This window comes from Heliconius melpomene, chromosome 5 (genome assembly GCF_056956725.1).
Source record: "Heliconius melpomene rosina isolate 202511_hmr_F chromosome 5, ASM5695672v1, whole genome shotgun sequence".
Classification (NCBI taxonomy): Eukaryota; Metazoa; Arthropoda; class Insecta; order Lepidoptera; family Nymphalidae; genus Heliconius; species Heliconius melpomene.
The window spans coordinates 132,647-156,336 of NC_140393.1; the positions used below are offsets into that span (position 1 = coordinate 132,647).

Genomic DNA, 23,690 nt, shown 5'->3' on the forward strand with positions numbered 1-23,690 from the left:
AGAAAAATATTTTTTTTTGAGCACATTGATAACGGCTGTTTCATCCACATATGTAGCAGATGGAGGCTCCGTTGTTGTTAAGTATTTGAATTCACAGCAAATACAAATCGGACAATGATCCGTCAATGGTGCATCAAATACATATGTGACCGATCTCTTATTACTTCGCATGATAACGTGATCCAGACAACTATCGTTTCTCGTAGGAAATGTATGAGTTGGAATCAAGCCATGAGTTGCACAAAGATTTAAGTACTCTTCTGCACGTGAATCATTCCCTGAGCCATGAATATTAATATTGATATCGCCTGTTATAAGCAAAGTTTTAAAAGATGTCAGTGTGCCTAAAACGTTATCCAGACCATGTAAAAATGTGGCAATGCAATGATTAGAAGGAGACCGATACAATGCGACTATAACAAACGTGGCAGAAAGCTTAATTTGAAGGCAGTTTGCCTCACTAAAGTCTGGTTCGGTAACCTCACAACGCAAAGAATCCGAAATATATGCAACAATACCATCGTTCTTATTCGTGTGGCTTGACTTGAATGAAGTGAATTTAGGCAATACCGGTATATCACAGGCCTTACTTAACCAGCATTCCGATAGAATTATTATGTCAATTTGATAATTTATTCTCTGTAGTAAAATCAAGAGTGAGACAAAATTGCAGTTTATACTACGTATGTTAACGTGAAGAATTCGCACTCCAGCTATACATTTCAGAGATTCATTACACTGCTCAGCAGAACAGAGTTGAGAATCAGGGGACAACAAATCATCAAAATTTTGTATTATATTACTGTCAGCCATTATTTAATTTCGTTTATAACACAAGTACCAGCAGCTCATAATGTACTGTTTTGCAGTAAATATTTTTAAGATCCGACTATTATCAATTTTATTGAAGGAAAAATAAAGTGAAATGATATAATATTTTTTTGAGTTAATGATTAACAAAATATGAGTGTATAGTGTAGATGTTTTAAAGTATTTTCGTAAATAACATTCAATCATTGTATAACATTTATGATAAATGAAATATATAAAATTTACACAAATTAAGAGTTGAAAATGATTGCGAAAATTAAAAATAAAAATGCTATAAATTTAAAATTTGATTTATTATTATTTATTCATTAGGTACAATAAAGATATTAAGACAATCATATTGAGAGTATTATTGTTCCTGGAAACACTATCTTAGCCTATGTGTATAAACAACTAACAACAAAATAATATATAAATAGAGTCCATCACTTGCTGCACCGCGCGCACTACACGCGCACTCGCTATACATACATATATCCGCACATACATTCAGAAGGTGCCACGTTTCCATTTAACTAGCTACAAAATATACAAGTCATCGCGTCGACGTCGCAGCACCGGCTCCAGCACCTGCGCCTCCACTCGCGCACTGGCCTAGCCGCCTGGAATGTTATAAGAGAGCGAGGGGAGTCCTTATACTAGCTACGCTACGTTACATTCACGAGGGCAGCTCAGTCGGGGCGCAGCGGCTCCGAGTCGGAGTCGGCGTCGTCCCCTGCGGCCGCCTCCGCCTCGTCCGCCTCTGCTGCCTCGTCCTCCTCGGCCTCGTCCGCCTCAGCCTCCGCCTCGCAGTGGCAGGCGCGTATGGGCGGGCGGTAAGGCGCGCGGTGGCTCTCGGGCAGCAGGTGGTAGGAGCGCGAAGCGGGCGCGCGCCAGCGCTGCACCAGCAGCACGGCGGCCGCGCACGGCGGCGGCGCGTCGATGGTACCGCACGACGCTGACAGCCGCGCACGCGCCACCTCCACGCGCACGCCGCACACGCGCCGCGGCACCGTGCCCGCGCCCGCCCCCGCGCCCACACCCGCCCCCGCGCCCGTGCCCGCCGGCAGCAGTCGCGAGTTGAACTCGAGCGTCTGCGAGGCGCGGCGGTGGCGGCGGCAGGGCGGCGCCACGCGCCACCACCAGTAAGCGCTGCCGCGCCCCACGCCCAGCGGCCCCAGCCCGCCCAGTGCGCCCGCGGCGCCCAGCGCGCCCGCACCGCCCAGCGCACCCGCGCCCGCCACATTCACGCTTTCGTAGACATTCTCCTCCACCTGAATTCATTAATAACAAAATAATATCTTAATACATCTTCATTTAGTTTATAAACAAAAGTGCTTAATTTAGATTAAATTAATTAATTTTATTTGTAGATCTGTTTTGATTCCCCTGATGTCATATTAGGGCACATACAACACTAACCCCATAAAAAATATATAAAAATATTGTATACGATATTTTAAATTGTATCTACCTACATACCTATTGGCATACAATTTATGTTTTCATATATATATTATATTTTTTTTTATATAATATTTATAATACTTATAGATATTTGTCATTACTATATATTAAGTGAGTGAGTAATAATATTGAGGCGCGAGGGCACAAGAGTGTCACTGTGAACGCAACAGGTTACAGCTTTCATTCAAATTAAATATTTAATATTTTAATTTCTTTGCACTGATGTCGAGGCAAAGTCCAGCGTTGAGTTCCGCCACTTGACACGCAATGCCGTAACACATAGTATATTTGTGTCTTAACACTAGGTTCCTCTGCTTACTCTGCTGTGTGCGGGAATCGGGATACACCGTGAAGCTGATTTTTTTAAAAGATAGTGTCCGTGAGTATTTTTTTTACCTTCACGCTGTATCCCGCACACGGCAGGGTTGGGAGAGGGAACCTAGTGTTAAGACACTCTTCTTTCTGCCAAATTCTGTAATACCTTATTAAAATTACTTTTTAAATTTTACTTTTTTCTTCTAAAATCTATCTAAATCTTCTAAATCTTTAAATAATTTGGATTGAAGAATTCAGTTCAATTCAGTTTTTTTATTTAAGTTTTCAATTTGCTTATCCATAACTTGATTTTGCATGTTGCTTAAGCTAACAAACACACTAATTATTATAATATTACTAGATAAATGTGCTCTACTACGGCATTTTGTATATATGATGCTATCATATGATATTATATTAATATTTCAGTGATGAACTGACAGCGTTGCGCTCGACTGTACTGTAGTGTAGTGACCGCGCGGCGAGAGCGGGCGTCTATGTGCAGACATCAAAATACGCGTTCTGCGCAACTTGCCGCGCGTGCTCCTCATATGCAATAACACGTTTGTCGGACTATACTTGTTATATGTTTAGCAAAATAAACTGTTTATAGATATTAGTTTACGTAGTACTTGTTTTATGATGTCTATTATATTATACTAGCGGACGCGCGCAGCTTCGCTTGCGTATTTAAGGGTGAATTCTAATAACCCATGAAACATGTGTTCAATGAAATATTTTTAAGAGTCTAAATTTCAAATTTTATAAAAATCGGTGGCGATTTAAAGATTTTTAAATACAAACTTTCAACCCCTTATTTGCACCCTTAGGGGGTGAATTCTAGAAAACCATGAAACATATGTTCAATTAAATATTTTTAAGAGTCTAAATATCAAATTTTATAAAAATTGGTGGCGATTTAAGAATTTTCCGATACAAACTTTCAACCCCTTATTTGCACCCTTAGGGGGAGAATTCTAGAAAACTATGAAACACGTGTTCAATTAAATACTTTTAAATTTCTAAATTTCAAATGTTATAAAAATCGGTGCCGATTTAAATTTTTTTCCATACAAACTTTGAACCCCTATTTCACCCCTTTAGGGTTAAAATTTTTCAAAATCCCTTCTTAGTGGATGTCCAGATTATGAAAATAAACTTTTGTCCAAATTTAACGTTTCTACCATCAGCGGTTACGGCTGTGCGTGCGTCTTACCTCAGTCAGTGAGGACAAGTCCTTTTATATATATAGAAGATTTGTATATTATTTCTAAGGCAAGTAAATACAAGTTACCGGGTGCGCCCGCGGCCGCCAGCGCGCCTCCGCACCCTCCGCACTCGCGTACACGTGCACGTTGACGTACGAGGCGGGCGAGGCCGGCGAGGCGCGCGATGCCTGCGAGGCGGGCGCAGCCTCGTGTCAGGCTCGTTCCACCACAGCCACGCCCGCGTACGAGCGTCCGAGTGACATGGCGGCGCTTAGCACCGTCCACTGGTCCGCGGCCGGGTCGAACACCTCCACCGTCGCCAGGTTGGCGGCGCCGTCGTCGCCGCCCACCACGTAGAGGCGCCCGTGGTGCGCTGCCACGCCCGCGTTGCGGCGCGCGTGGGCCATGGGCGGCGCCGGAGCCCAGCCCTCGGCGGGCCGGTAGCGCTCTACGGAGCGGCGCACGGCGGGCCCATCGTGGCCGCCCAGCGCGTACAGCGCGCCGCCCGCCACGCCCACGCCCGCGCCCGATCGTCGCGCCGCCATGTCGGCCGCCGCACGCCACGCGTCCGCCGCCGGCTCGTAGCTCTCCACGGACTGCAGGCACTGGCGCGACGCGCCGTCGTAGCCGCCCACGGCGTACACGCGGCCCTCCAGCACGGCCACACCCACACTGGAGCGCCGCGTGCTCATGGCGGCGATGGGCCGCCACACGCCCTCGCGCACGTCCAGCGCCTCCGCAGAGCTCAGCCCCGCCGCGCCGTCAAAGCCACCCACGGCGTAGATCACGTGGCCCAGCACGGCCACGCCCAGCGTGGATCGGCGCGCGCACAACGGCGGGCCCGGCGCCCATGCGTCCGCGCCCACGTCGTACACGTCCACACTACGCACGCGCAGGGTTCCGTTGAAGCCGCCCACGGCGTACAGGCGCGCGCCCACTGCGGCCAGGCCAGCGCGGCACCGGCGCGAGGGCAGCGCGGCGGCGGGGCGCCAGCGCGCGTCTGCGCCGTCCAGCGCCAGTGCTTCCACGTCGCGTACGGCTTTGGGCGCCTGGCCGCCAACTACAAGCAGGGCGCGCGGCGAGCGCGGCGGCTGGCGAGGGCGAGCGCGCGCGCATGCCGCGGCGGCGGCGGCGCGGCGCTCGGGCCGCAACAGGTGGAAGGACAGCGCCTCGATGAGCAGGTCCTTGACGCGCAGCTCAGCGCCGGCCAGCGGCTCCTGCGCGGCGCGCGCCACTAGCGCGTCCTGCGCCAGCAGCGGCAGGCGCACATGCTCCATGAGCGCGGCCAGCTGCGGGCGGCGCGCGTCCGGCGCGTAGCGCATCCAGCGCAGCACGGCGTCTAGCACGGCCTCCTCGTCGGGCACGGCGATGCGGTCGCTGGCTAACAGCGTGGCCAGCGCGGGTGCGGGCAACGCCAGGAACTCCTCGGTGTCCAGCACGTCGGCGAAGTGGCGCTCTAGGAAGCGCTGCGCGGCGTCGGCCAGGTCGGCGCATGAGTGCATGTCAGCGAAGGCGCGGATGCCTAGCGCGTTGTCAGGCGCGAGCGCGGCAGCCAGGAAGGCGCAGCAGCGCGCGCGCACGCCCAGCACCTGCAGCAGCGAGGCGGCCGACAGCAGGCTCTGCACGTTGTCCTCGGTGATGGTCAGCGAGTCGGGCGTGTACACGTACTCTATGATGGCCTCCAGGGCTTGTGGCTCCACGTCCTGATGACACCGTCAATATATAGATACAGTATAATCAGAATAAAAAGATACAGTATAATCATTTTAAAAGGATGGAAAGGATTAACTCATTATACACTATTTATAAATATTATATTTATTACTGACTTTACAAACTGATACTGAAACTGATTATGAAAGGGCTTCTCGTATAGTCTGGCAAATATGTTATTGATAATGGGAAGCACGCGCGGCAAATTGCGCAGTATACTATGCGCAAAGAACGTTCGATCAGTGTTACCCTGTTATGTTGTTTTACCCCACGCTTAGCAAATCACATTTACCTATACGATAATTAAAATATCTGTCTATCATGTTTATGTTGTAGTTAATTATACAAAACGAAAATTTTATGAGGATACGTAAATATCGAAAAATAATCAGCTGTTCCATACATTGTTGTCGAGAATAAAATCAAGACTAGCCCGAAAAGTATAATAATTTTTTTTTGTCAATAAATAATTAATCAATTCTAAGCTTCTGCTTATATATCTAATGGCACATGATATTTATCTATATATATATATATATATATACACACACTTATGTACAACATAAACATTCAGTATGCATAATACAAGCTTATATACAATGCAATATGGATAAAGAAATATGTGGCAATATTTAAGATTATATATATAAAAAAAATATTGGGTAAATTATTTAAATAAATTTTGGGGGAAAAAAAAATGAGAGTGAGGTATCCCTTTGCCATACAAGTTACTGTGCGTCAGTGTGAGCGCTACGTCCTTACAGGAAATTCGCACCCACACGTCTTTAAAGGTACTATCGAGCTCACACTATATTGTTCAAACAAGAATATAATTAATTGTAAACAAAAATGCCTTTTACCGTTTTGATTATTTGCTTTATTATTTGTTAATTTTTATTTTTTACTTTCTTGCATGCATTAATTAACGTTTTAAATAAAACGGTAATAAAATTTTGATTTAATTTGGAGATATAATTTATTAACATCATTTATTTGTTAAGACCTCTATTTCCATTATTTAAAAAAATTTTTACTTACCCATAAGTTGATTTTGCATGTTGCCTAACGCCAAAATCTTGTATTTGTTTGCTTGTTTTATATATTAAATTTACTTTTTAAATTTTACTTTTTTTATTGAATTTGGATTGAGAAGATTTGTATGTGGCCTCATTATAATAATTTAATTTAGTTTTTTATTTAATTTTTCAATTTACCATATCTTCATTTTGCATGTTGCTTTGTTGTTTTTTATACTAATTTTTATAATATTACTAGATAAATATGCTCTACTACGCCATTCCGCATATATGATGCTATCATATGATATTATATTCATATTTCATAGTAATGAACTGATAGCGTTGCACTCGACTGTACCGTAGCCCGGTCACACCCCGCAACGATTCCCCGCGAGCCCTTACGGGGAATCGGTCCGGCGTGAGCGGGTGTCTATGTGCAGACATCAAAATACGCTTTCTGCGCAATTTGCCGCGCGTGCTTCCCATTATCAATAACATATTTGCCAGACTATATGACTAAAGAATAAATAGAACGTAGGCATTCGTGAGTCGAACAGACGTGCCTGTATGGTGATGGCGGGCTGCGTGCGCTCGTCGAACTGCGTGAACATGGCGCGAAAGTAGGGCGAGCTGGCGGCCAGCACGGCGCGGTGCGCGCACACGCCCGCGCCCTCCGCCGCGCCAGTAGCGCCCGGCGCCTGCGCCTGCGGACACGCACACTCTACCTATAGTTATGTTCTATATCTATTTTATTATAAAAACTATTTTAACCCATTGAATGCCGCCCAATTTCCTTGAAAATAGTTCAGGGCATTACATCGACAAATCTCTCTTTTTTAAATGACAGTTTCATTTAACCATATTAATCACATATTTAGTGCTACCCACCCACGCTACTTCGCCCGCTTGGACTATACGAATATTTATTAAATATATTTATGAAATTATTTTGAGTTTTAAGCCTAAATGATCAAAACAAGCCCAAGCCGAGACATAAAATTTTAAAAATTAAATCAAAGTAATAAGTAAACATTAAATATGAAATATTTTTATATTTTGAAAAAATACCTACTTAATTAAATATATATATCAGCTTCACGCCGTATCCCACACACAGCAGGGTAGGCAGACGGAACCTAGTGTTAAGACACTCCGTTCTCCACTTTCCGCTGAATTCTAGAAGCATTGTGTATTGATTGGCGGAACTCAACGCCGCTCTTTGCCTCGAAACCAGAGCGACAAAATGAAAATATAAATAAATTTCCCTTATTCAAGTGGGGATCAAACCCACAACCGTCGCGTTACAGTCGCACCCTTGTGCCACTGTGGCACGACGGCCTTAAATTAATTAATTAAAAAGAACAAATATAATAAGTAAACGTTATCATATATAACTAATTAAGAAAACTAAACAAAACTAATTATATTATCAATAAATTTGAGGCCGTCGAGGCCAACAGAAACATAGTAAAGGCCCTCCAAAACAAAATTTCAATATTATGAGTTTGGTTTAATAATTCAGTTATATAGACTAATAGAGTGGAGACGCACGCTACCTGCAGGCGCACGTCGCACAGCACGTCGTCGCGCCGCAGCCGCGCCAGCGCGTCGAGCAGCGCGGCGGCGTGCGCGCCCCCCGCGCCCTGCTCGCCGCCCTCCCCGCGCCGCTGCGACGACTCGTCCAGTGACGACTGCGACGCGCAGCGCACCATGCTGCTGCACAACCCACCACCACTACAGCCTCTCTCTTGCTTGTTAAACTATTCTAATAGAGTACTGTTGTAGTGTTATACAAACAGGTCACATGGAAACTTAATATGATATTATATTATATCATGGCCTTGAGATTAGATTATTTAACAAACAAAAAATGTTTCAATTTAGACGAGCAGACTGAGGTTTGCACATTTAATCAAACAAACTTTTCAGCTTTATAATCTTAGTATAGATAAGTGCAATTAATTATTACATATAATTTATTGTAATAAACTAATTAAAATTTTATTATAAAGTCAGTACAGCCTTATAACATTTGGTATTGAATAGTGATATGTTTAAACCATACCTGTACCTGGCCCTATCTCCATCCCCCTCGGCCGCACTGTGCTCCACTCCCACACTGAAACATTGAATAATAACAAATATTTAATGATAATATACAAAGGCTAAAATAAAGGGCTAATGCCATTGTGGCTCCATCACACATAATGATAGTTGTGGATTTACTTTCCATTAAAGGGAATAAATTGTTTTTATCTTCCCACTCTCCACTCAACAATAATCCAGACACAACTGGAAAATGGAGAATAAATTGTCTCTACACTAGGTTTTTTTGCCCAACATACTTTAGTACCATTATAATACCATTATATTAGTATTTTTTATACTAAATAAAAATATTATTTTCATTATAACACCATTATAAGTTATTATTACCTCATTTCTGTTATGTCACACTGTGTACACAAATAAACTTTATAAGGCATTTTCATATGTAAATAACCACTCTCTACAATTAAAGTATTTAAAAGGCTAACAGCCAATTAGAATATATCCACTACTACTTTCCTACTATCCACTTTTAGCTGTGTAAATCAATTATTTTAGAACAGTTCCATTCTAATAGGACACTTAATGACAAATAATACATTCAAATTATTAATTTGTTATCTTTCTGTTTCTAGTTGGCCAACAATATTAGGGGCCTACACAGTGAGATAAACAAAAGCAAACATATTGGTCTATTACGACTATTACACAATAAGCCTGTAGGAGCTACAATTTATCTTCAATTTAAATATAGCAATCCTTTACTTACCAAGTAGAGCAATCAATAATTGCAGGTGTGTCGTGGATAATTTGATCACAAAAATATTTATGACAAACTTAAAAAAAGGAGCACCAAAAATGACTGCAACAACTTACTTGCCGCGATCCTGATCTGAATCCCCATTATTTGCTTCCATCGTACTCTTCAATTATCAAATCATTGACCGTTCACTGCCCTCCTAGCCCCCTACTGCCGCAATATATATATATATTTTAATTTAAATTGCAAGTATATCAAATCATGTTGAACATATTTTCACTCTTCTACGTAAATTTTTAACTACTTCATTAGAAAATCGTTAGCTCTTCCATTAAATACATTCAAAAAAGTAAAAACAAATAGGTTTTTGATTTTGACGTCCACAAACTGACGTCTGACAGTTATACTTTTTTAGATGACGTTTCGACGTCGGCGGAAGGTCAACTACTTTGTTCAGTCTGAGTGGAACATAAGTGTTAAGGTAAGCGAAATTTTATACAATTTATTTAATATTTTTGTACAACATAATTCATTTGGATTTGTGGAAGCTCAATAGATAATGGAATAGTAGCGCCATCTGTTATCGTCTTTTTAGGTGCTTGGTAAAGTGATATATGCACTGTAAATATAATTTTATTACTTACTAGCGGCCCGCTCGCGGTTACACCCGCGTGAACTATGTTATGATTAATTTCTGTCTCCATGACTACGTCCTAGTGACGTCTATGCAAAATTTGAGACTCCTAGTATTTGTAGTAACGAAGTTTCATACAAACTTTCGACCCCAAAAACAACCCCTTAGAAATCGAATATTGCAAATTTCCGTCTTAGCAAGCACCTACGTCTTATAAATAACTCATATGCAAAATTTGAGATTCCTAGCACTTGTAGTTTCTGAGATTTCGTGATGAGTGAGTGACCTTTCGATTTTATATATATAGATTAACAAAGATACTATAAAATAAACTAAGCAATAATATTTGTAATTTTGGCAAATACTAATCTTCTATATATATAAAAGGACTTGTCCTCACTGACTGAGGTAAGACGCACGCACAGCCGTAACCGCTGATGGGAGAAACGTGAAATTTAGACAGATGTTTACTTTCGTAATCTGGACATCCACTAAGAAGGGATTTTGTAAAATTTTAACCCTAAAGGGGTGAGATAGGGGTTTCAGTTTTCAGTTTATAGACATTTATTCTCAATAAGACCTAAGCCACTTACTTGAGAACGATACTTTAACACAATAGTTAAATTGTCGTTGTCAATTATTACATTTACAAATACAAACTTATAATAATTTAAGATTAAGTTGCTGTGACAAAAATAGTAAATTTTGTACTTACTTAACACATTGTTAATAATTATCGCGAACATATTTAGCCAATTGAAATTTAAATGTGTTAAATGAGTTAACATTTTTTATAAGTGATGGTACTTTATTGTAAAATTGCGCTCCTTCGAAAGTTATCATTTTTTTACCGTAATTGGTCCTTGTTCTGGGCAGCACCAATAAACTAGCTCGGCATTCACGAACTGAGCGTCCACTAACATCTTGTATTTTAGTAAAGGATATATTACTGTGTACGGTTTTATTAAGTATTTTTCGTATATAGATACAGATGTTGTAGACGTGCAGTTGGCGAATTGTCATTATTTTTGTGTATTCATAAATTTTTGTTGTTGATGCTAATCGTGGATAATTAAATATCAGTTTAATGCATTTGTTTTGAGCTCTTTGTATGTTTGATAATTTAGTTTTGGCGGCACTACCCCAAACCTCAACCAGATACAGCAAATGGGGCTTGACTAGCGTATTATAAATGACGTAGCGCATTTTACACGGTATACACCTTACAATGTTACGCAGTGATCCCAGCAGCGTCGAGAGTTTGTTTGATATGTGATTTAAGTGTGCGTTCCAAGACAATGTGCTATCCATAATTATTCCGAGGTATTTTTCACTGGTTTTTTGCTTAATTGGGAGATTATTAATAACGAGCGGTTTGTGTAAGGAAATAGGCTTATTTTTAGCTTTAAAAATTATGTAACATGTTTTGGAGATATTTATGGTTAGAAGATTGTATTGGAACCATGTATATAGCCTGTTTAAGTCTTCTTGAGCTTGTGCAATGATAGTGGTCATAGATGATCCAAAATAAAATAGACAGGTGTCATCGGCATATAGAGTGAGATGCCCATTTAGCCCAATTTCGGTAATATTATTTATATAGATTAAAAAGAGCAGTGGGCCCAAAATTGAGCCTTGTGGAACTCCGTAATTTACATGAACAATACTACTTTGATATTTGTTATTGCCCATTTTCACCACCTGAAATCTATTATCTAAAAAAGACTTAAACATATTTAAGGCAATTCCTGTAATTTTTAGAATTTCTAATTTTTTTATAAGAAGGGTATGACTAACTGTATCGAAAGCTTTTTTTAGATCAATAAATATCCCCAAGACATATTTTTTATTGTCAATATTGGATCTAATTTTAGTAACTAAATCGATCATTGCAGATAGTGTATTGCTTTTTGGTCTGAATCCGTATTGCCTTTCCGAAATTAAGTTCATGGAATTCAAATAAGTTTCTAACCGATTGTATATTATTTTTTCTAATAATTTTGATAGGACAGGCAAAACGGAAATTGGCCGGTAGTTGCCTGGGTCCGTTGTAGACCCAGATTTATGAATTGGAGTTACCTTCGCGACTTTTAGCGTATCAGGAAACTTTCCCTGGGATAAAAGTTTATTAAAACACTCAGTTAATTTAGGTGCTATTATATGTTTTATGCACTTCAAACATTTTGTATTTACTCCGTCTATACCTGTGCTGCAATTCGAATCTAGATTATTAATTAATTTTAAGATTTCCATGGAAGTGCATGGTTTAAAAACAGAAAACTCATAAGTTAATTGAGGGACTATTTTAGGGAGGGCTGGGGTGGTATCGTTATGAAATTGTTTAGGTATCTTATCTGCTAGTTGCGACCCTATTGTGGCAAAGTAATTATTAAAGGTTTGACATATGTTAGTTGGGTCAGAAATATGTATAGAGTTAACTACTAATTTTGGAGGTGTATGGTTAGATCTGATTTTATTTACTGCTAGAGAGTTGATTAAATTCCACATCCTTTTCGGATATTTGGCGCATTTTATGAATTCTTTATAGTAGTAAGAGTTTTTTGTGTCTTGAATTTGTTTAGCTACTTGAATTTTTTTTAGGATAAATTTTTCTTGTAAATTATTATCGTGGGGTGTTTTAAGGCATTTAGCCCATAATGTGTTACGTTGATTAATTTCGTCAATGATGTATTTATTAATCCAATCGTTTTGAGGTGTGTTTAATATTTTAGTTTTGAGAATTTTATTTGTTTGTATACAGGATATTAATTTATTTTCAAGTTGTGTATAATCATTACTTAATTCCTGAAAATTTACGTTTTCTATTGCTTTGTACAGATTTTTGTAATTAATTGCTTCATATTGTGTTCGTATTTTTTGTGGAGGTTTAATTTTCTTAAGTTCTAAATATATTTGTTTATGATCAGATAGTGTTGAGTTAATTAATGCCATGTGGTACTTGTCGTTCCTTAAATTCGTGGTTACGTGATCTAAGATTGACTTCTTAGTAGTAACTTCTCTGGTGCAGTATTTTTTAGTTATTTTATTCAGTATGATATGACCAGCTTCTTTAAGTAAGTTTTTATATAGTTTAGAATGATTATCTTTGGCAAGTAGGTCAATATTAAAGTCTCCGAATGCTAAGGCTCTCTTTCGCTGTTGTAATTGGGATCCATATACTTCGAGAAAGTCTCTGTAGTTAGTGTCCCCAGGGTTATATACAACTCCAATATCTAGTGAATACCTTTCTAGTTTAACCCACAGATAATTGTTTCCGCCCGAGTAGGTTGATTCTATTAAAGAATGTTTCAAATCGTTGTGAATATATGCTGATACTCCTCCTCCTCTGGAATCGGTCCGGTAGTTATAATAGTGAGAGTAATTATCAATCTTCAATTGTAAAGCTTGTATTTCAGAAGAGATCCAGGTTTCCGTTATAAGAATGGCATGTATGGTGGTCGGTATCGATCGTAAAATGCATTTGAGTTCATCTAATTTGCCTTTTTTTCGAATACTGCGTGCATTTAAGTAGAAAAAATTCAGTCGAGATTTACTGGTCTGCAAAATATTGTAGTTATCTATGATTTGATATGTATTATTCTCTGAGCTCAATACGTTTGGATTATCTAAAATTTTAAGTTTTTTGTAGATTGTTTAATTATTGTGGGTGTTCCATGAATATATTTAATAGTTAAGTCAGTTTCTCCACCGTCTTGACGACGCACTAATTCTTCTTGGATGTATTTTAAAAACTTTTGTTGAGCTGGAGTCTGGTCTGAGAATAACTTAATAGGTGCTGGTACCTTATTTTTGTTCCGTAAAAGATTTTTTACAGGCATTGAAGTGTCATAGCATACTTTGACGCGACGAGTTCTTCCAATTGAGTACTTTCCAAGTCGGAAGACTTTGATTGGGTTCGGTAGGTTGCTATCTACCGTCGATAATAGTTTTATAACTTCAGACTCGTCTTTAGATACTCCTGACAGTGTACTAATGCCATCTTGCTCAGGCAATCCCACGATTATAATGTTTGTATGGAAAAAAATTTACATCGGCACCGATTCTTATAATACTTTAAATTTAAATTTATAAAAGTATTTAATTGAATACGTGTTTCATAGTTTTCTAGAATTCTCCCGCTAAAGGTGCAAATAAGGGGTTGAAAATTTGTATAGATTTTTTTTAATCGGCACCAATTTTTATAAAATTTGAATTTCAGACTCTTAAAAGTATTTTAATTGAACATATGTTTCATGGTTTTCTAGAATTCTTACATTAAGGGTGCAAATAAGGGGTTGAAAGTTTGTATGGAAAAATTCTTAAATCGCCACTGATTTTTATAAAATTTGAAATTTAGGCTCTTAAAAATATTTAATTGAATATGTGTTTCATGGTTTTCTAGAATTCACCCCCTAAGGATGCAAATAAGGGGTTGAAAGTTTTTATGGAAAAATCTTCAAATCGCCACCGATTTTTATAAAATTTGAAATTTACACTCTTAAAAATATTTCATTGAACACATGTTTTATGGTTTATTAGAATTCACCCCTAAATAAGCTAGCGAAGCTGCGCGCGTCCGCTAGTTATTTATATATTCCGAAAGCATAAAAAGTGAAAGAGCTCCGAAAATATTGTGTATACGAGGTGTGTTCAAAAAGTAAGGTGACTTTTCAAATTTGGCGGGTAACGTACTTTCGATTATCGATTTTTTTATTTTGTTATGTTGGTACACTCTTCCCGAACATCTGTACCAAGTTTCAAGTGTATAGCATTTTTTGTTTGGTTGGGAGAGGCGTAAAGGTTATAAGTGTTTTGCGTGCTCGGCGATTTCTTGCTATCGAAAAATATGGATCAAAGGATTTGCATCAAATTTTGTGTAAAAAATAAAATAAAGTGCTCCGAAACACTTAAAATGTTGACAGTGACATACGGTGAAACTGTTCTGAGTAAAAAAAATGTTTACAAGTGGTACAAACTCTTCCAAGATGGCTGGGAAGATGCCAATGACGAGCCTCGCTCTGGACGCCCAAGCACGTCAACAACTGATGAAAACGTTCAAGCAGTGAAGAAAATTGTTCTGGAAAATCGTCGAATCACTATCAGAGAAGTTGCTGAGGATGTTGGTATATCGCTTGGCTCGTGCCATGAAATTTTTTCTAACGTTTTGGGCATGAGACGTGTGTCAGCGAAGTTTGTTCCGAAATTGCTAAAATGCCCCTGCTCACTCATCTTTGCTGGTGAGAGATTTTTTGGCCAAAAACAACACCACAATCATGCCTCTGCCACCATATTCACCGGATTTGGCCCCATGTGACTTTTTCTTGTTCCCAAAACTAAAGAGACCTATGAAAGGACGGAGATTTGCAACGATTGAAGAGATAACGACTGCATCGCTGGAAGAGCTCAAGGCTATACCGAAAAGTGCTTATGAGAAGTGCTTTGACGATTGGAAAAACCGTTGGCATAAGTGTATTGTATCTGAGGGGGATTACTTTGAAGGGGACAACATAAATATTGATAAATAAATAAATATTTTTTCTTAAAAATACAAAGTCACCTTACTTTTTGAACACACCTCGTATATGTACATATCTTCTTAAGTTCTTATATTTCGTCTTTTCTCATAATGTATCTATTAATTTAACTTTTATCGTGTTACAAAAATATAAAGACATTATTTTTATAACTAGCCACCCCTTCTCGGTTTCGGTATTTATTTAAATTACTTACATTTTATATTTATATACAATATTTACATAAGTATACATTGAAGTTAGTAGCGTGGCGCAAAGGTACGACTGTGACTGTAAACGCAACAGGTTGTGAGTCCGATTTCCACTCGAGGAAATGAAATATTTTATATTTGCGTTTTGGTACGCAACGCCACTCAACACAACCAGTATTTGACGTAAAGTGGGTAGCGAAGTGTCTACACATTAGGCTCCCCTACTGCTTACTGCCCGCATGAAATGAAACAGTTTTTTGTCGAACAAAATACTCTGATATACCTTTTTATTTATGAACAAATAGAAATAAAACAAACACTAAATGACAAGGGAAGTTTTCCAAAGTACAATAGTAGCAAAAACTGTAAAAATATAAAACGGAAAGTCCCATAAAAATCGCTTCCGCGACAATTTTTTACGTACATATCTACAGGTTTTATTATATTTACAAGTTAGTAACTTTCAGTTTGTACAGGACTATTAGGTTGACCTCAAAAAGACAGCGGGAATTGGCTGCATTCAAAGGGCACAGGACCGGACGGAGTGGCGAGTATTAGGGGAGGCCTATGTCCAGCAGTGGACTTTGAAAGGATGGATGGATTAGGTTGATATTTGTAGGCAACCGGAATTAGCCGGAGTGACGTATCGCGCGCCGGGCCCCGGCAGTGGCGCCGTGCAGTGTGCGGCGTGAAGCGTGCAGCGTGCGGCGTGCAGAGTGAAGCGTGAAGCGTGCAGCGTGCAGCGTGCAGGCGACTGCGGCACACAATGGGGTTATAGAGCTTTGATGTGTGCGGAAAACTTCACCCCGTCATCCGGTGTGCCGGTGGCAAGCGCGATTAGTGCATGTGGTTGGATGTGGCGTGCGGGGGAGGGGGAGGGGGAGGGGGAGGAGGGGATGCGCATAGCAACAGTGCGCGAACAAAAGAACGTTGCCGCCAACACACATCGCCCCACTACTGTGTGCGTCGGTGCAGCAGGCGAGAGCGGGGGTGGGCAGGAGTGGGAAGAGGAGGTGGGGGTGGTAGTGCATCGACCAGCACCAGCTGAGTGCGTCGGTGCCGGCGACAAGTGAGTGGGACACCAATACGCGGTCGCGGGGCGTGCGAGCGGGACAGCGACACCGGCATCGACACTGTTGCTAGGCGGCGGCCGAGGGCGGGCGGGCGCGGATCGCGGGGCGCGGGTGGGCAGCGGCTGAAAGTTGCATGGCTTATGAATATGTACGCAAAGGTCAAAATTATACCTTAGCGCCGCACTTTAAACACTTACTAACTCAAGGTGCAAGAAATTAACGGCTTTTTTATTTTATTCCATTTATTATCGTATTATTTCATGTTGTCAGTCATTGGTGGATCACACATCATTGAAATATAACATTTGCTACTAGGGTAGGCGGCCCCCCGCGACTTCGCCGCTTCAACTGTACGAATATTTATTTAAGTGTTTAAGAAGAAATTCGTATAGTCGTATTCGTAATAGTCGTGTTTAATAAAAACTATTTTTTTATTTCACACCCGTCAAGGTAGGCGATGCTTACCGTACACGCACACGATAAACGCAATTTTGTTTTAAATTCTTGTCTATATTCTTATTCCGAGATAAAAAATATTCTATATATAAGGTAAATGGCTCAAAGTTCGTGCTAGTACGTTATTTCGTTAGTTCTGATTCTGACAAAGAAATAAGCAATTTAAGTATTATTTACATAAACTATATATAAGTATAAAATCTTTATAATTTCAACTGTTTAAAAAATTAAGTAACAATATTTTACTGACAAAATTGAGCGTATAGCGACATTTGAAACGCAGAGCTGACTACGAACCGCAGTTTAACATGTCTGTGTCGCTTGACCACAGTGAGACTAGCGTAAGACAAAGTAAGTTATTCGAATAATTCTTTGATTATTTGCTTTTTTGTATTCTATAAAAAAAACATTTAATAGAAAAAAAAGATGGAAGCATAAAATTCTATTAAAATTGAAACTAGCCGATTCACGGAATAGCATTCTTTTTAACCGACTTCTGTAAGAGGAGGTTATCAATTCGACTGTATTTTTTATTTATCATGTGTTCGCTAGTTCGTGTTACTATTGAATTAGGAAAATCCTTTTTAATAAAATTATAATATAATAATTGAGATAATTTAAATTTAAAGTTTAAAAACAGTTATTATATTTATTAAAGTTTCTTCTTTATCTCGAAATTCGGTAGCTATGTATTTTGTTCACTTAAATTCATATATTACTATTTTAATCATTGATAATTTAAAGCTAAATTCGTATAAGTACTACCAATGCAACTTTGTTTTTTATTCTACTTTTATAATTTATGTTTGTGTATATTTTCGAATATACATGGTAGTTAATGATTACTTTACATAATGTACAAAATACTGAATAAACAGAGTGGGAAAGTTACCAAAATCAGTAACACGAAACAACCTCTACAGTTCGTGATAAATAAATCTATGTAAAATCAACACATTGACTTCTCTGTATTTATTAATATTGTTTATCTTAGTCTTGTTAAAAATCTACGGAAAGATCTTTTTATTTTTTTCAAGAATATACTAAAAACAAAATGGCGTATCAAAGCTATGATTGCGTAAATAGAAGCCGTAAGTAAGCTAAATATATATTTATATATAGTTCTATATTTTAAAATTGTTTGGACGTCAAACTTAAAAAAAAGTGGTGCACGAATCTCCTACGGAATACATATGTAGGCACATCGGTTTTGCGATAATGAAGTTCTGTGCTTGTCTGTGTAACGTAAGGAAAGCAAGAAGTGCTCCTCTATTGTATATTAATTAGGTATATTATAGTTATTATATTAATATAAAGGACTGCGCAGGGCTAGTGCCCTAGTGGGACTGTGGATGGCGTAGGGCGGGCGGCGCGGCGCCGGAAATGAAACTTCCGCAGGAAGATCTTCCAAGCTCTATTTGGTATTTTTCACTCTCCCAGTCCCTCTCGGACTCCGCATCCTGGTATATGATGTATGTGTATGATCTCCAGCACTGACTCTCCTCTACGAGACGAGTCCCATCGACTTCACGTTGGTACAAAGTAGTAAGTAGGTCCCAGAGCAACAGGATTACTGAACTACATTGTACGGAGAGAAGATCGAACCTCATATGTCATGTTTTATTTAAATTACATGTTCAGTATTTAATGGTACTCGTAGATCCCTACAATATAGTATGTATGCTATGCTATGCTATGCTATGCTATGCTATACTATAGATAATAATAGGCATGTAGTAATTGCATTTATACTTTATAGACAGTTATTCACGAGCCCTCAAACGTTGTTAATTATTATTACAGTACACAAGCACGTAAGGAACTAATTAATAACAAATATAAACGTATTTTAATCAAAACATATTGAAGTGTTACTATATTGAATATTAATAATTTAACGGATCAATACGATAAGTGAGCGCGGGGCTGGCGGCGGCGGCGGCGAGCTGCGGCGAGCGGCGGCGGGGGGCCGGCGCCGGGTGCGCCCGCTCCGCCAGCGCGCCCTCAGTCCGCGCCCGGAGCCCGCGCCGCTCGCCGCCGCCGCCATGGAGATGGAGCACTTCATCGAGACGGTGCGCAAGTACGCGTGCCTGTGGAACACCACCGCCATCGAGTACCGCGACCAGGAGCTGAAGGACGCGGCCTGGGCCGAGGTCATGAAGGAGACCGGCCTGGCCTCAGGTGAGTGCGTCACGCCGCCCTCCCCCCGCCTTGCCTCGGCCCGGCGCGGCGGCGCACCGAGCGTTACGTCGCTTTCCGTACTTCATTACTTCTAGTGTATTGTACTCGTATATGCCTGTAACTGGAAATGCAATTAATATTTATTATGAAAGTTAACGATTTATTATTATTATTATTTGATATCTTCAACAGGCACTGTTGCATACATTAGTTACTTTTATTGTAGTACAAGTGGACGTGAACGCGGCTACGCCCGCTTGAACTATACGAATACTTATTAAATTTATTTATGAAATTATTTTCAGTTTTCAATAGAGAGATGCGTTAAGCAAGCTCATTTTGGGTGATATTTTCTAACAACAAATTTTGGAAATCGTTGCTCAACAGTCGCATAGCGACGGTTGTTATTAACATGGCGGAATAAGTTGCATGTCAAATTAATAAGGATTTTAATATATTGATATATATTGAAAATATTACAAATATGAGAAAAAAAAGTATCCTAATGTTCATCCCGAGACCCTCAAGTATCTCTATATAAGTATTTTATCACAATAGAATTAGCGGTATGGCCCTGATTGCGTAAAAGACAGACAAACAGACAGACAGAGTTACTTTCGAATTTATAATATAGGTATGGATTAAGGTCAGTTGTTACGCATTAGGTCAGGTCAGGTCAGTAGTTACAATCCTAGAATTGTAATAATGCAGCGCTAAAATGTGTTCATTCCTAATATGACATCTATTAAATGAAAAAATCTAAATCAGCTTCACGCTGTATCCCGCAAACAGCAGGGTAGGCAGAGGGAACCTAGTGTTAAGACACTCCGTTCTCCACTTTCCGCCCAATTTTGAAGGCGTTGAGTGTTGAGTGGCGGAACTCAACGTCGCGCTTTGCCTCGTCACCAGAGCCAAGAAATCTATTAAATTTATTTAATGAATTAATGTAAATATACAATAATTACAATTACTAATACATAACTTTGAGTAGTGGTTACTAGCAGGCACCCGGGACTTATAGATTGTAGACGGCTAAGAAACTGTACCTAAGTAAATTTATGTTTTCAGTGAAAGAAGTAAAATTGAAATGGAAGAAATTGCGCGACAGCTACCGCGACGCGCTGAAGCGGCAGAGCGAGATGTTGGCCAAGGACCCCGGCAACCCCGCCAAGAAGAGCTACCCCTGGAAATACATGGGTCCGATGCAGTTCCTGCAGCCGCACATGAGCGTGCGCAAAAAGCCGGCCGCGTCGCCGCCCTACGCGCCGCCCGACGCCGCCTGCCTCGCGCCCAACGGCGACGCGCGGTCCTCTGACGACAGCGAGTCCGAGGCGGGCTCGTCGGCGCGCAAGCCAGACACGCTGGCGCTGCTGGGTCGCCAGCTGGACCACCTGTGCCGGCCCGCGAAGCGCGCGCGCCGCGAGCCCGCGCTCCCGCCGCCCGCTGCGCCCGACCCGCTCGACATCTTCTTCAACAGCATGTGTCAGTCCACCAAGCGCTTTCCCTACCCCACGCAGATCAAGATCAAGAAGACATTGTTCGGCGCCGTGATCGAGGCCGAGGAGGCGCTGGTGGCGGAGCAGCAGAGCTACGCCAGCCTGTGGGCGCGCGGCGCCTGCTCCTCCTCCAGCAGCGAGCCCGCCGAAGACGACGAGGACCGCAAGCCGTCCTGAGACGCCGTACTGCGCCGGTACTACGCCACGTACTCGCACTGCGCCGCGGTGCTGCGCGCCTGTACACAGGGGCGCTAACGTAAACGCAGCCTGGTGGGGAGTAGGACGTCCAAAGTCGTCGAGTTGCGTTTGGTCGCGTCGTGAATCGATAGTAAGTTGTGACTGAATTTCCAAGCCAAAGGTCTTTTAGACAATGTAATAATCTATTATTTGGACATCCGCCTCCCGTCAGGGACGTGACCACGACGTGTTGACAATTGAATGTATTTTGCTAAATTTTAGATTAAGTTTTTAATAAAATTCTGAATGTATAATTTTATATTTTCAAACACGATATATATAGATCTCCTATAATAAATAAATAACTACATCCATATTAAAGATTTTCATTTAAAAATACGTACCTAAGTCAACACCCCACGTCCCTACGTCCTCTCTGGATTGTAATAATCACATAACATTTTAATAATATAATTAATGAATAGCCCAAGATCCCAGAGCTGCCAGACCTACATCATTTTAGCAAAGCTGAAATTTTGAGGACTATTAGTCTATATGTCGTTAAGATAGTGTGCCTACTCACTAACTTCGAAGTGGGGACATTTCAAAGGTAGCGCAAAATAACGGTATATCTCTGTCTGGGAAGATGATGTCATCGGACTGGTCTGGCTGCTTAAGAGGGGTCACTTTCTGCCGAATTCTGGAGGCATTGCGTGTTGAGTGGCGGAGATCAACGCCGCGCTTTGCCTCGTCACCACAGCGAAGAAATAGAAATATAAATAAATATTTCACTTTCTCGAGTGGGGATCGAACCCGCGATCGTCTTGTTACAGTCACACCCTTGTGCCGCTGCGCTACGACGGCATCAGTAAAGATACGGGTACACGTAGCAGGCAGTCGCGCCGCCGCGACGGGACATCCTGCTACGTCACGCGCTCGTAAAGCGTCACGCGTCGCGATCAGCTGATCCAAACCGTTAAAAGTTCCCGGAATGCTGAACAGCTGTTTTCTGTCAAAGGAAACATATGTTCGCCTTGTAGGTGTGCGTAGGTAGGCCCCTCGTACACACAGACCCGCCACACGGCGACACACGTTTTAGTTTCCTGCCCTTTTTTGGTGATTGCAGATGAAATGTGTAGTGAAGTGACGAAAAAAAATAGAAAAAAAATTGCAGATGAAATGTGTAGTGAAGTGACGGTTGAAATGTTTCTGGTTTCAAAGGAATGTGCAAATTTTTGCAATAGCACCTAAATGTCTGTTTGCCCGACACATTCCCATTATGTATAGAAAAATAGTTTAAAATAAAATTTAAATGTAAAATGTGTCTTATTTATAACTATTAGAAGTGGGAGGTAAGTAGCAATGGCGCGTATATGGTTGATTGCAGTAACTGCCGTCGCAGGAACATCCACCTTCCTACGCACCAATCTTGCCCTGGACAAAACAATGAGACAATGTTTTATGTCTCTATGTTTATTTAATTACTAGAGGACGCGCGAAGTTTCGCTTGCTTATTTAGTGAATGAGTGAATTCTAATAAACCATAAAATACGTTTTCAATGAAATATTTTTAAAACTTTAAATTTCAAATTTTATAAAAATTGGTGGCCATTTAAAGATTTTTCCATACAAACTTTCAACCCCTTATTTGTACTATTAGTAAAATCGGTAGCGATTTAAAAAAAAATCCATACAAACTTTTAACACCTATTTCATCGATTTAGGGTTAAATTTTTTTAAAATCCCTTCTTAGTGGATGTCCACATTACGAAAGTAAACATCTGTCCAAATTCCACGTTTCTATCATCAGCAGTTAAGGCTGTGCGTGCGTCTTACCTTAGTCAGTGAGGACAAGTCCTTTTATATATATAGATTATACAGAAAGCGAGTAGTGTCGCCGATCGATAGTGGACTATCGATATTCTATCGATGTAGTTGTCCGATAGAAGGACTAGTGATATTATATTGGATAGTATCGAAATTATCGATGCAACACTGATCGCGAGTGATTGCGTGTACTTTGCGGTAGTTGTGAATATTCCAGATGTTGAATGTTGTGTTATGTTATATGTTGAGGGTAGTAGAACCTTTCTTATTCAAATAGACTCTTACAAGCACTTTTGAATCTAACATAAAGCTACCAACCACAAGGACCGGGCTTCTAATATTCTTGTGTATTGTTTTATAAGTTTTAATTTAATTCCATAAGTTCAAAGTTCATTATTTGAATAATGAACTTTCACATTAATGTGAAACAGTTTGTATTGGTGATAACAAAGTGAGGCTGAGTTTCGAAGAAGTCTCGAAGACGTCGGACGCGCAGGCGGCTCCGGGCTCCGGCTGTGGAGCTGTCATCGGTATCAGTTATCCGTCGACTCACACGACCGACTGACATAAGAACAGCCAGCCTAATTACCTACAAGCTACAACTACATCTGATCGATACAGAAAGGGTTCACAGTAAATAAAAGTATTTGTCGATTGTACGTGGCGATGCATCATGGTGGACGTCAAGAGTCACATCTGCTGGGGTTGTATCGGCGCTCAGCGCCGCGAGTGTGCAACGTTGAACACTGAACTTCGAGGGGAGACTTCGAGCAGATGCGA

The 23,690-nt window shown here is 40.7% G+C and overlaps 3 protein-coding genes across 13 annotated transcripts; 2 read left to right on the forward strand and 1 right to left on the reverse strand.

Annotated features, from left to right (window-relative positions):
- Positions 1-1,943: 1,943 nt before the first annotated feature.
- kel (kelch protein) lies at positions 1,944-9,601 on the reverse strand. Of its 10 annotated transcripts, none has more exons than XM_085185750.1 (6): positions 9,458-9,601; positions 8,598-8,651; positions 8,089-8,245; positions 7,096-7,236; positions 3,887-5,503; positions 1,944-2,084 (listed from the first exon to the last, which is right to left on the reverse strand). In XM_085185750.1, the coding sequence occupies exons 1-5, from the start codon at positions 9,496-9,498 to the stop codon at positions 4,013-4,015; spliced, it is 1,884 nt and encodes a 627-aa protein (XP_085041876.1). In that variant the 5' UTR covers positions 9,499-9,601; the 3' UTR covers positions 1,944-2,084; positions 3,887-4,012. The 10 variants fall into 10 exon arrangements, with proteins under 10 accessions (XP_085041876.1, XP_085041875.1, XP_085041874.1 ...); XM_085185749.1 differs by having other exon boundaries at positions 8,089-8,248; XM_085185748.1 differs by having other exon boundaries at positions 8,089-8,266.
- An 84-nt stretch (positions 9,602-9,685) lies between these two features.
- Positions 9,686-21,464, forward strand: LOC146538742 (uncharacterized). 2 transcript variants are annotated; one of them, XM_085185761.1, is made up of 3 exons: positions 9,686-9,822; positions 19,145-19,410; positions 20,479-21,464. In XM_085185761.1, exons 2-3 carry the CDS (start codon positions 19,275-19,277, stop codon positions 21,081-21,083), a joined length of 741 nt encoding a protein of 246 aa, XP_085041887.1. In that variant the 5' UTR covers positions 9,686-9,822; positions 19,145-19,274; the 3' UTR covers positions 21,084-21,464. The 2 variants fall into 2 exon arrangements, with proteins under 2 accessions (XP_085041887.1, XP_085041885.1); XM_085185759.1 differs by lacking the exon at positions 9,686-9,822 and having other exon boundaries at positions 19,125-19,410.
- Positions 14,888-15,289, forward strand: LOC146538743 (protein GVQW3-like). Its single transcript, XM_085185920.1, has one exon. It carries the CDS (start codon positions 14,888-14,890, stop codon positions 15,287-15,289), a length of 402 nt encoding a protein of 133 aa, XP_085042046.1.
- Positions 21,465-23,690: the final 2,226 nt, after the last annotated feature.

Bases quoted from the DNA above. Each gene is read 5' to 3' on its own strand.
- LOC146538743 (XM_085185920.1), top strand. From the start codon at position 14,888: ATGTTGACAGTGACATACGGTGAAACTGTTCTGAGTAAAAAAAATGTT.
- kel (XM_085185748.1), bottom strand. From the start codon at position 9,498: ATGGAAGCAAATAATGGGGATTCAGATCAGGATCGCGGCAA. The intron at 8,652-9,457 runs GTAAGTTGTTGC...TCAATGTTTCAG, and splicing joins TCAGATCAGGATCGCGGCAA to TGTGGGAGTGGAGCACAGTG. The intron at 8,267-8,597 runs GTATGGTTTAAA...GAGAGGCTGTAG, and splicing joins GGAGATAGGGCCAGGTACAG to TGGTGGTGGGTTGTGCAGCA.
- LOC146538742 (XM_085185761.1), top strand. From the start codon at position 19,275: ATGGAGATGGAGCACTTCATCGAGACGGTGCGCAAGTACGCGTGCCTG. The intron at 19,411-20,478 runs GTGAGTGCGTCA...TTATGTTTTCAG, and splicing joins GGAGACCGGCCTGGCCTCAG to TGAAAGAAGTAAAATTGAAA.